We start from the raw sequence: 13,373 nt of genomic DNA, 5'->3' as shown, positions 1-13,373 counted from the left end.
CCGACTTTGTTTCTTAAATTTCACATTTGAGTGAAATCATACGGTATTTGTATCTGACTGATTTATTTCACTTAGCCTAATACTCTAGCTCCATCCATGTCATTGTAAATGGCAAGATTTCATTCTTTTGTATGGCTGAGTTATATTCTGTTGTAGATATATATGCCACATCTTATAGAGACGTTACAGGTGCAGTATCTGGTTCCTTCTGAAACTCAATATTTTTAAGACTATATATTTCGTAGCTGATACTAAAATATCCGGATTGTCATTGATAGTCAACATCTTTGGGGCAATGAGTAGAGGAATTAGCTATGTAGATACTTCATAGTACTTAAGCTTTTTTCTCTGTGGTGTAACTGGGAATGCATGGTTTCCTGTGACATAGAAGTCTTCACAACTGTTCATTTTTCAATCAGCAATAATCGCGCCTCAGATAAACTTCGTTGGCTACGATACTGCCACTGTGCAAAGCTCACAACTGTTCATTTTCAAGGCAGGGGGAGAGCCTTTGTGCATACCTTTGAGGTGTATTATTTACTTTGTAATTTGACTTAGAAAAACATCCACTTTTAAACTCGCTGAATCAGAGGATAACTCGGTAGTTACAAGTATGGGTATACTTTATTTTCCCTGGGAGATAAGTATTTTTTTTTAAGTTACATGGAAAAGATCAGTTCAGCTACAAATTTCCACAGCTCCCATTTTCAAGTGAGCAGTACTGCAGTGTTAACAGACCTGCTTGAAATTGCCAACCATTTGATTGTCCCTGTTTTAACGTACTCTCAACCCCACAAGATGCCCACTTTTGCCAAAAAGGGCTACTGCCGGAGCTGAAGGCACCACCATTGGTAGACCATTGTAAACATTTGTGGCCGTGCAGCTAAAGCAACAGAAAAGGTGCTGGAATGTGTATTGAAGTCCATGCTGACCCTACAGTGTCCGCATTTCCAGAGATGCTTTGGGCTCTGGTTGTGGTTGTACTCCACGTAGCAAAACAGCAGCAACCATGTATATTATTCAGTTATATTGAAACCGCCTTGGCTGCTAGTACTTCCAGCAAATTCTAAGCTTCAGAAGGTCAGGGTCCATGTCTTCCTTAGCTCTCTGGGTTGCTAGCCAACAAAGCAGGGTGTAGATGCTGAACATTTATAAAAAGATGAGACAAGTAGTAACTCCTCAAGCAATTGCTATCTTGGTTTGGGTAGTGGTCCGGGAGATGGTGATTCAGGTTTCAGAAACTTTAAACTGAGGTATAGTTGACAAAGTGTACAGCAGTGATTCGAGTGATTTGACAACTCTACATGTTATGCTATGCTCACTACAAACTTAGCTACCATTTGTCACCATACAATGGTCGTACAACACCGTTCACTGTATTCCCTATGCAGTACCCTTCATCCCCATGACTTATTCCATAACTGGCAACTTGTATCTCCCACTCTCTTTCACCCATTTTGCCCATTCCCCACCCCTTCCCCTCTGGCAACCACCAGTTTGTGCTCTGTATTTACGAGTCTATTAATGCTTTGTTTTGCCTTTTAGATTACATGTATAAGTGAAGTCATATGGTATTTGTCTTTTTTGGTCTGACTTATTTCACTTAGCATTATGGTCTAGGTTCCTCCATGTTGTCACAAATGGCAAGATATTGTTCTTATGGCTGAGTAATATTCTGTTACGTATATACCGTGTCTTAACCATTCATCTATCAGTGGACACTTAGATTACTTCCATATCTTGGCTAGTGTAAATAATGCTGTTGTAATAAACATAAGGGTGCATATATCTTTTTGAATTAGGGTTTTCTTTGGGTAAATACCCAGTAGTGGAATTACTGGATCATATGGTATTCCTATTTTTATTGTTTGAGGAACCTTTATACTGTTCCACAGTGATTGCAGCCACTTTACATTCCCATCCATGCTGCACAGAGGTTCCTTTTTCTCCACATCCTCACCAACACTTATTTCTTGTCTTTTTGATATCTTATGGTTTTGGTTTGCATTTCCCTGGTCAGTGATGTTGAGCAAATTTTCATGTGTCTGTTGGCAATGTGTATGTCATCTTTGGAAAGATGTCTATTCAGGTCCTCTGCCTTATTTTAATCAGATTGTTTTTAAGTTCTTTATATATTTTTGATACTGATCCCCATTGAATATATCATTTGCAAACATCTTATTTAGTAGGTTGCCTTTTAATTTTGATGATGGTATCCTTGGTTGTGCAAAAGCTTTTTATTTTGGTGTATTCCTCGTAGTTTAGTTTTGCTTTTTTCCCCTTGCCTGAGGGGACTTACCAAGAAAGATGTTACTGAGGTCATTGTCAAAGAGACTACTGCCTATCTTTGGAAAAAATTTTCATTACATGGGTGGCCCGGGTCCTGAGGGGATTATGTCTCTGAAGGAGTGCAAGACCCTGAGGCATTGGATGTGGAAGAAACCACTACTGCAGAGGAACCTTTATGATGGCTACAAGTAGAGGAGATGAATCTAGTGAATTAGCACCTTAACGAGGAATCACAAACTGAGCCCAGGGAGAGGGCCTCATAGAACTGCTTTTTTCAGTCTTGGAGAATTAAAGACCAGGTTGTGACCTGTGACCTCTTCTAGGGTTCCTTATGTGATTTTTGGATGAATCTGTTTCCATGGATTCCAGTAGTGCTAACCATTAAAAATTATAAGCATACTCAGAATTGGAAATATGTAGCCATTGTGGAAAATATTAGGTAAAACTACCAGAAAAATAGGTAAAACTTATATATTTTTATGGAGAATAATAGTTGTGTAAATTATGGATTGTGACACAGAATGAAGTGAAATTCCTGATGAATCATCTATTTTCCAAGCTCTCAGTGTTCAGGTTACTTGAGAACTTTGTTAAAATGCAGATTGATTCACTGGTCCAGGGTGGGGCCTGCAATTCTGCGTTTCTAATCAGCTCTAGGGTATGCTGCTGATCTCAGTAGTAGGTTTAAAGGATACTGGTTCTCAAGCTCAGGTTCACGTTGGAATCATTAAAAAATGCTGGGGAAATTTAAAAGATACTGATGCCTGCATCTCAACCCTAGAGATTCTGATCTAATTTGTAAGGGATGTGGCCTGGGCGTCTGGATTTGTGAAAAGGCCCATAGGAGATTCCAGCATGCGGCTGAATCAGAGAATTGATGTTCTAGGACTGGTTTCAATTTATGTTTGAGAAGAAATAACTCATTTAGGCATCTAATCCTACACTTTTTAAATAAAACACTTTCAGTATAATTTTATTAGCAGTTATTACATCAAAATTTACATTTACAACATCTAAAGGACTGTCTTAGAAGAGCATATGTAATAAGACTTTGACACTAAGAAGATAGAACATATTCTCATTATAGCACAGCACAATATTAATTAAGTACAATTCTATTAAGAACTAGAAGTAAACTCCGGTGCTGCTTAACATTCTACAATCCAGATAATCCTACATTTTTTTCCTTGCAGGTTGCAGCAATCTACAAGGACTCAAGTATTGGAAATCTTATCAACATAGTAATTGTAAAATTAGTTGTAATTCATAATGAACAGGTAAGAAACAGGCCTGAAGTTAGTAATCTTAACTGTAGTAGGCTTCTAGTAACAATATATATAGATCACAAAATTGTTATTGGAAATGAGATATTCCTAAAATTTACATTTAAAAACTTGATTTGAAAAGGAGTGAGATTAACTTTTTATATTGTGATGGAAACAAAAAGAAAGGAAGTAATAAAAACACCTTAAAAACTTAAGGCTTAAAAACAATGAGGTATTCCTTTTATAATCCTGTCATTGAAGGATTTAAAATACAGTTTTTTAGAAGTTTTTTGATCCTCAGTATTGGATGGTTACATTGAAAAGTTCTCACTAGATCCCCTTTTGACCATGTCTTAAGTATTGCTAAAATATTCCTGAATAAATACGAGGGAGAAATGCCACTTCACTTGCCTCTGAAAATGCTATTTAATAAATTGCAAGGATGCTGACAAGCTTGGAGAGAAAAGGGGCTATGGATGTTTTAATGTAATATTGAATTGCTCATTTTTTTGTGTAGGAAGGACCAGTCATCAGTTACAATGCAGCTACCACGTTGCGTAACTTCTGTTTATGGCAACAAACTCAGAATGTTCTTGATGATGCTCACCCTTCTCACCATGACACTGCTGTTCTTATCACTAGGTACAGTTTTAGAAATAACCCTTCCAACTGCAGTTGTTTATCCTTTCTCTCCTGCATGATCACTGATACTTCTTGTTACCTTAATTCTTTATCAATAATACACAGAAGTGTTCTATGAGAACTTGTATTGCAAAAGATACTATTGTATGAAAACATTATTCTTGCAGACCAGAATGCTGGTTGATTCCTTAGGAAATTAGCAATGTTAGGTTGTTGAGTAATGGATTGACCAAAACAAAATAATTTCCTTACTTAGGGACAGAATTATGAAAAATAATTGCAAATAAACATAGTTGTGGAACTGAATATAGGTTATGTTCATTCCCCACTTGGTATTTTAATTGCTTGGAAAGAAGAGCTTTTGAATTTAATTGGTTGTCTACTTTTTGGACTTCTTGTACTTTAAAAAAAAAAATCTGTGTTTTGATGTTCAATACATGTCTTAATTACTAGACTGCATTTATGAGGGTGTTGCTCAACCTGCTTACGGAAAACAACTTCTGCTATTATAAAATGATTGTGCATTTTACAAGCACCACTATATATTGTTAATTCATGCCTTTGCTTCAGCAACACTGATGGCTACCAGGATATTTAGATTTTAGGATTGGTTGGTTGACAAAAGGAAATAATTCTTCCACTTAAGGGACAGACTCCGAAATCTCTGCTTTCTAGAACTCTGAAATGAAACACTTAGTCCATATAAAATAGCTGTAAAATTTTAGAACTAAAGCAAAATTGACTTAATTTTATACACCATATTATATCATCAGTCCATGGTTCTTCCCTGGATTGTAATTAGAGGCCAAGCAACAAAGATTGGAGATAATGAATTATAAAATGGGAGGTAGACAAAGGAGGCTAGAAGAGGGAGACCATAAGAAATGACAAGAGAACTGTCAAATTGAATGCGTAGAGACTAAGTAATGCAGAAGAAAAAAGTAAGCAATTTGGTAATATCTGAGAACATTATCTGTGGTGGAGAATAATAGCTGAAGCTCATAATGATGTTGGAACATCTAGAAAAGCATAAACTATATTACACATAGAGCATAAATAAAGGCAGAAGTGAAAAATACACTTAGAAAGTTTATCCTTGAACGTGGTTAAAGCTTCAGCTCTTTTCAGCAGTCACTTTTATATAGCATGCATTGCTTATTGGTATATACAAATGGTGTATTATCCTAGGTTCAAATTATTGAGAGCTTAATAAGATCTGGATTTGGAAGTGAGTTTGTGGTAATAGTCACATCATAGTTCAAGTTTCTTTATCTTTGTTTTGACTTGTAAAAATATTTTCTGAAATGCTTCAAACTTTTTTGTTTTAAGGGAAGACATTTGTGGAGCTAGAGAGAAATGTGACACATTGGGTAAGTTACTTTGCAAATTAAATATAACTTCTAGAGATGCCTGGGTGGCACAAGTTGGTTAAGCATCTGACGCTTGGTTTCGGCTCAGGTTGTGATCTCAGGGTCATGAGATAGAGCCTTGCAACCAGCTCTGCAGTCAGCATGGAGTCTGCTCAAAACTTTCTCTGCCCCTCTCCCCAGCTTGTGTGTTCTCTCTCTCTCAAATAAAAAAATCTTTAATAAATATATAATTTACTGAATTGTTTAAAATGTTTATTTTCCTTTTACATCGTAATCATTTTGATTGTCTTGATTAATGATTGTCATTATTAGCTTCTGCCTCAATACATTTTAAAGAATAAGAACTGATATTGTGCCAATTACTATATACATATAAAATATATGCAAATTTAAAGCAAAATAATAAAAAATAATAAAATGAATAGCCATAAATCCACCACCAGATTTAAGAGCCAAAACTTAATACACTCATATGGCCTTTGCTAAGTCCTTATTCTATCCCAAGAGGTAGCCAATACCATGAATTTTATATGTTCCAGTTCCTTTCATCCATATTGAAAAATAATCCTATATATCTATATGTTCATAAAAGAAACTGGTTTTGCTTCAATTGAAATTGTTATTAAATTTGCTGATGTTCAACTTTGGTATATCTTAAAGTGGTTGTACCAATTTACATCTTTATCAATAATGTATAAACATTCCTTTTGATTATGTCCTCAACACAATGTACCTTCAGATTTATCATTTTTTTTTTTAAGATTTTGTTTATTTATTTGAGAGAGAGAGAATGAGAGACAGAGAGCATGAGAGGGAGGAGGGTCAGAGGGAGAAGCAGACTCCCTGCCGAGCAGGGAGCCCAGTGCGGGACTCGATCCTGTGACTCCAGGATCATGACCTGAGCCGAAGGCAGTCGCTTAACCAACTGAGCCACCCAGCCGCCCCAGATTTATCATTTTTGCCAATCTAAATGTAATATATTTCATTATAGTAGTAATTTTCAGTTCTATGATTATTGAGTTTGAACATCTTTTCATATCTACTGGCCATTTATATTTCCTTTACTCTGAGGAATGAAAGAAATATGACCTATTTTTCCACTGTGGTGTTTGTCATTTTCTTACTTTTTTTTTGAATTAAAAATTTTTTTCCAGGGGTGCCTGGGTGGCTCAGTCGCCTGGGTGTCTGCCTTTGGCTCAGGTCATGATCCCAGGGTCCTGGTATCGAGCCCCGCATCGGGCTCCCTGCTCAGTGGGAAGCCTGCTTCTCTCTCTCCCACTCCCCCTGCTTGTGTTCCCTCTCTCACTGTGTCTCTCTCTGTCAAATAAATAAATAAAATCTTTAAAAAAAATAAAATAAATTCAATTAGCCACCTTATAGTACATCATTAGTTTCAGATGTAGTGCTCAATAATTTATCAGCTGCGTATACACATCCAGTGCTCATCACATCATGTGCCCTCTCCTTAATGCCCATCACCCAATTACCCCATTCCCCACCCAACTCCCCTCCAGTAACCCTCAGTTTGTTTCCTATACTTAAGAGTCTCCCATGGTTTTTCTCCCTCTCTGATGGCTTCCCATTAGTTAGGCTTTGTTTTAAAGTCTATTTTGTCTCATAAGTATTGCTACCCTAGCTTTTTTTCCCCCCACTTCCAATTGCATGGAATATGTTTTTACATCTCTTCACTTTCAGTCTGTGTGTCTTTAGGTCTGAAGTGTCTTTTGTAGGCAGCAAATAGATCGGTCTTATTTGTTATCCAGTCAGTCACCTGATGCCTTTGGAGCACTTAATCTATTTACATTTAAGGTAATTATCGATAGGTATGTACTTATTGCCATTTTGTTAACTTTTTTTAGTTGTTTTGTAGTTCTCTGTTCCTTTCTTGCTCTCTTCACTTGTGATTTGATGACTTTCAATGTTATGCTTGGATTCCTTTCTCTTTTTTGTATGTATATCTTTTATAGGTTTTTGGTTTGTGGTTACTATGAGTTTTGTATATAACACCCTACATATATAGCAGTATTTTAAGTTTGTTTCTTAAATTCAAGGACATTCTAAACTCACTACATTTTACTCCCACATACTCCATGTTTATGTATTTGATGTCATTTTTTTAATCTTTCATTTTGTGTATCCCTTAACTAAAGATAAAGTTGATTTTACTACTTTTGTCTTTTAATCCTCAGTGCAGTTTTATAAGTGATTGCTCTACTACTTTGTAAGGCCAGTTTAGTGGTGATGAACTTTTTTGTTCTGGGAAACTTTCTTTCTCCTTCAATTCTAAATGATAACCTTGTTTGGTATAGGGTATTCTTGGTTGTAGGTTTTTTTTTTTTCCCTTTCAGCACTTTGACTATATCATGCTATTCCTTTCTGGACTGCAGTTTTTGCTGAAAAGTCAGCTGTTAATTTAATGGATGTCCCCTTGTATGTTAAGTAGTTTTTCTTTTGCTGTTCTTAAGATTCTTTTTTTTTTTAAAGATTTTTTATTTATTGATTTGACAGAGAGAGACATAGCGAGAGAGGGAACACAAGCAGGGGGAGTGGGAGAGGAAGAAGCAGGCTCTCAGCCAAGCAGGGAGCCCGATGTGGGGCTCGATCCCAGGACCCTGGGATCTTGACCTGAGCCGAAGGCAGACGCTTAACGACTGAGCCACCCAGGCGCCCCTGTTGTTAAGATTCTTTAACTTTACACATTTTAATTATTAGGTGTTTGGGTGTAGACTTCTTTGGGCTCATCTTGTTTGAGGCTATATGCTTCATGGACCTGGATGTGTTTCCTTCCTCAGGTTAGGGAAGTTTTCTGCTATTTCTTCAAATAAGTTTTCTGCCTTTTCTCTTTCTAGGACCCCAAAATGCATATGTTAGTACACTTGATGTTGTCTTAGAGGCCCCTTAACCTATCCTCAGTTTTTAAGTTCTGTTTTCTTTTGCTGTTCAGCTTGGATGATTTTCACTACTGTGTCTTCCAGATTGCTGATTAATTCTTCATCCTCTGATATGTTGATTCCCTTTACTGTATTTTTCATTTCAGTTATTCTTCAGTTTTGACAGGTGCCTTTGTATATTTTTTTATCTGTGAAGTTCTGAGTTCATCTACTCTGAAGTCTGGTGACCATTACTTTGAACTCTTTATCTGGTAGGTTGCTTATCTCCATTTCATTTGGTTCTTTTTCTGAGGTTTTGTCTTGTTCTCTTGCTTAGAAAATATTTCTGTCTCTTCATTTTGTCTGACTTTCTGTGTTTGTGTATTAGGTAGGTCAGCTGCATCTGCTGGTGTTAAAGGTATTGTCCTTTTATAGAAGGCATCCTGTGCGTCCCAGAAGTATAGTCCCTCTGGTCACTAGAACTAGGTGCTCTGGTGGTGTCCTTTGTGTGAAGTGCATGCACTCTACTGTTTAGACTACAACTGCTGTGGGTGCACCAGTGGGTGAGGCTGGCCTGTAGTCTGATGGCTATAATGCCTGGCTCTCCGTGCCATGGGCACACTAGTGGGTGGGCTGGCCCCTGATATGGCTGACTGATAGGACTGGTTGCTGTTGTGTGCTGGTCAGTATAGTTAGAACCCAGTGTGATTGATTCCAATCACACTGTGATTGGATTGTAGTTGTGCTGTTGGACAGGGCTAGCATCCTACACTAGGCTGAAGGACAGCTAGGAAATATTGCCTCCCAAAGCTTGTGTTCCTGGAGAAAGTTCCTACAGATTCCTGCCCCTTTGGCACATGCCCTAAAGTTAGTAAACAAAATCTCCTTCATGAATGGCCCAGGTGCTTTTCAAACTGCTACCTCTGTGTTGGGTCTTAGAGTGAGTGAGATTGTGTGTGGGTCCTTTCAGAGCAGAGTCTCCATTTTCTATTACCCTCTAGCTCTCCTGGAGTCCTGCTGATTTTCACAGCCAGACAAGGAGGCTCATCTTCCTGGTGCCTATCTTCCAGGTGGGAGGGAGTGCCTGATGTGGTGGTGCTTGAAACCCTAACTCCTCCGGAAGGAACCCTGTACCTGTGATATTCCTCCTGCTTGTGGGTTGCCTTCCTAGGAATTTGGTTCCCAGTAAGCCTGGTATCAGTGCCCCTTCTACTCTTCTCAATGTGGCTTTTTCTTAATATCTTTAGCTTTGGAATTGCTGTTCCAATAGTCTTCAGTTTGTTCTTAGGGAGTTCCTCTGTATGTAGCTGCAGCCTTGATGTGTCTGTGGGAGGAAATGAGCTCAGGTTCCTCCTACTCCTTCAGTTCCCCCTTGCCCAGGCGTGTGCTTTCTTTTCTTAAATGGTTTTATTTTTGCAGACATTGATATGAGTATTTACTTAAAATAATAAATTCCTTTTATAGATTTTCTAATGTTATACCAATCTCGATGAGGAATTTTTTTTTAACTGTTAGATTCCATTCCATGGATGTATTTTCAGGAATGAAGTGACCTTTTATCATACTTGTCTAATTTTGATACCAGGTTTTATTCACCTTTTAGAACTAGTCAGGGTATACTATTTTTTTAATTCTCTGGAAGATTTTATAGAATATTTTAATGATCTATATCTTGAAGCTTAGGTGATCCCACCTAGTGAACCATCTGTTTCATGGGGTTTTGTTTTGTTTTATGGGGTTTTTTGGGAAAAATTTTTAACTCATTTCTCCAGTGGTAATCAGACTATATTTTTTATCTTCTTGAATGTATTTAAAAAGCACTACTTACTAGATATTTCACTGTTATTAGTAAAATTTATTAGCTTAAATTTTCATAACATTTTTCCTTTATTTTTTACTGAAATATAACTGACAATGTTACATTAGTTTCAGGTGTATAACATACTGATTTGACAATTCTATACATTACTCAATGCTCATCACAATAAGTGTAGTCACTGTCACCTTAAGATATTATTACAATTTTATTGACTGTATTCCCTATGCTGTGTACTTACCATCTCTGTGACTTATTTTATAACCAAGAGTTTGTACCTCTCGATCCCCCTTCATCTGTTTCACCCATCCCCTCATCTACCTCCCTTCTGGCAACTTCCAGTTTGTTCTCTGTACTGAAGAGTATTTTGTTTTTCAGATTCCACATATTAGTGAAATCCTATCATATTTCTCTTTCTCTGACTTACTTTACTTAGCATAATACACTCTAGGTTTATCCATATTGTTGCAAATGGCAAGATTTTATTTTTTATGGCCGAGTAATATTCCATTGTATATATACACCACAGCTTCTTTATCCATTCACCTTTCAACAGATACGAGTTGCTTCCATATCTTGGCTATTTTGTAAATAATGCTGCAGTAAACACAAGGGTATGTATATCTTTTTGGATTAGTGTTTTTGTTTTCTTTGGGTAAATACCCAGTAATGGAAATCACTAGGTCATGCAGTATTTCTATTAATTTTGGAGTACCCTCCATATTGTTTTCCACAGTGGTTGTACCAGTTTACCTTTCCACTAACAGTGCATGAGTGTTCCCTTTTCTTCACATTCTTGCTAACTCCTATTATTTCTTGTATTTTTGATACCAGTCATTTTGACTGAGGTGTGAGGTGATACTTCATTATGGTTTTGATTTGCATTTCTCTGACGGTTAGTGATGTTGAGCATATTTTCATATGTCTGTTGGCCATCTGTACATCTTCTTTGGAAAAATGTCTATTCAGGTCCTCTGCCCATTTTTTAATTGGATTGTTTTTTGAGTTAAGTTCTTTATATATTTTTGATATTAATTCCTGTTGGATATATCATTTGCAAATATTCTTATTCAGTAGGTTGCCTTTTCATTTTGCTAATGGAGTCCTTTGCTGTGCAAAAGCTTTTTATTTTGGTGTAATCCCAATAGTTACTTTTGCTTTTGTTTCCCATGCCTCAGGAGACATGTCCATAAACATGTTGCTAAGGCTGATGTCTAAGAGATTATTGCCTGTGTTTTCATTTAGGAGTTTTATGGTTTCAAATCTCACATTTAGGTCCTTAATCCATTTTGAACTTATTTTTGTGTATGATGTAAGGACGTGGTCAGTTTCATTCTTTTGCATGTAGCTTTCCAGTTTTTTTTTTTTAAGATTTTATTTATTTATTCATGAGAGAGAGAGAGAGAGAGAGTGAGAAGCAGGCTACCAAGGAGCAGGGAGCCCAATGTGGGACTTGATCCCTGAGCCGAAGGCAGACGCTTAACCATCTGAGCCACCCAGGCACCCTAGCTTTCCAGTTTTCGTAGCACCATTAGGGAAGAGACTATCTTTTCCCCATTTCATTCTTGCCTCCTCATAGATTGCCCATAAGAGTGTGGGTTTATTTCTGGGCTCTATCCTATTCTGTTGATCTGTGTGTGTGTGTGTGTGTGTGTGTGTGTGTATACACGCCAGTGCCATACTCTTGATTACCATAGTTTTGTAATATAGTTTGAAATCTGGGATTATGAAACCTTCAGCTTTGTTCTTCCTTCCCTGAAAGCATTTTTTTTAAGGGAGAGAGAGCGGGGGAGGGACAGAGGAGAGAGAAAATCTTAGGCAGGCTCCATGCCCAGAGCAGAGCCCAATATGAGGCTTGATTTCACAACCCTGAGACCATGACCTGAGCCAAAATCAAAGTTGGGCTCTTAACCAACTGAGCCACCTAGATGCCCCATATCTCTGGTCTTTTTGATGACAGTTATTCTAACTGGTGTGGAGTGTGGTTTTGATTTGCATTTCCTTGATGATTAGTGATATTGAGCATTTTTTCATATATTTGTTGACAATTTGTATGTCTTTTGAGATTTGATCCTTAATAATATTGACATGTCTGTTAATAATATGTAATGCTTATGAATAATTTAACTTTTTGAAGTTGGACACTTAACTGACTGAGGCACTCAGGCACCCCTGAAATCATTCATTAGGGTAATGATAATAATAGCTGACCTATCTGGAGTGCTTACTGTGTATCTTACACTATTGTAAGGTTTTATGTGATTTAACTCATTTAATCTTCACAGCAAACCTATGAAGTAAGAACAACTTTCAGTTTCATAGATAAGAATAAATAATTTGCCTAAGGCTGCACAACTCGTATTAGCACAAGTATTAGTATTTTATTTTCTCTTCTAAAATAGGTGGAAAAATTACTAGGTATCTTGCTATATGTTATCTTCTGTAGATATCATTGTCCCACTCTCTGAGCCCTTTTTGCAAAGTATGTTGAAAATGATTTTCATTCTTTAAAATGGCTAGATTGGGTGATTGTGCAGTTTCTTGAACTTCCAAACACAGGGAACCTGTATCAGATTTCGGCCCATCCTACTTTATTCTGTCTCTGACTGACCACTTTTATAGAACCCAATATCAGCTTGAATGAATTTAGGCACAAACCATCAATTAGCTGCCTGGTGTCATGTTATATATTCACTTTGATTTGTTGTTGTTCTTGTCTGTTTATGGGCATATTTGAGTTGGGTCTTTAATCATATACAATACATACTTCCATAGATCTGTTATGTGATTAAAACATTTAGCTTGGAATATAGTCCCTTAAAGCGTGAAACATAAAATTTGGGTGATAATAGAGTCAATATTTTGTTTGAAATATCTACATAGTCCTGAAAATGAATAGATGGAAATTGAGCCATTTTTAACAGATTGAAAATACTAAAGGTGACACAGGAATAGCAAGATATTCAATAAAAATGTGTTTAGTTTTAACTTCTACTAAAGGAGAAATATAAAATTGACTAAAATTGAGTAAAAAAGTGCACATACAAGTAGAAAGTCATACTTTAGGAAAACAATAATTCTTTCATTCTTGGGATAGCACACTGTTAAATAATATTTTTTT

General features: G+C 36.8%; 1 protein-coding gene and 1 pseudogene across 1 annotated transcript in view; one reads left to right on the top strand and one right to left on the bottom strand.

Annotated features, from left to right (window-relative positions):
- Positions 1-13,373, top strand: part of ADAMTS20 (ADAM metallopeptidase with thrombospondin type 1 motif 20) — a 160,158-nt gene that overhangs the window by 40,152 nt on the left and 106,633 nt on the right. Inside the window, exons 5-7 of the mRNA XM_081818953.1 lie at positions 3,483-3,566; positions 4,072-4,196; positions 5,526-5,566. Coding sequence (XP_081675079.1) covers positions 3,483-3,566; positions 4,072-4,196; positions 5,526-5,566 — 250 coding nt within the window. The remainder of the gene's footprint in view (positions 1-3,482; positions 3,567-4,071; positions 4,197-5,525; positions 5,567-13,373) is intronic.
- LOC115939882 (U4 spliceosomal RNA) lies at positions 402-476 on the bottom strand (annotated as a pseudogene).

The sequence above is a fragment of the Leptonychotes weddellii genome, chromosome 5 (genome assembly GCF_054177405.1).
Source record: "Leptonychotes weddellii isolate Sample4059 chromosome 5, ASM5417740v2, whole genome shotgun sequence".
Classification (NCBI taxonomy): domain Eukaryota; kingdom Metazoa; phylum Chordata; class Mammalia; order Carnivora; family Phocidae; genus Leptonychotes; species Leptonychotes weddellii.
The sequence above is the reverse complement of the archived record's forward strand: the minus strand, read 5'-3'. Positions and strand labels throughout refer to the sequence as shown.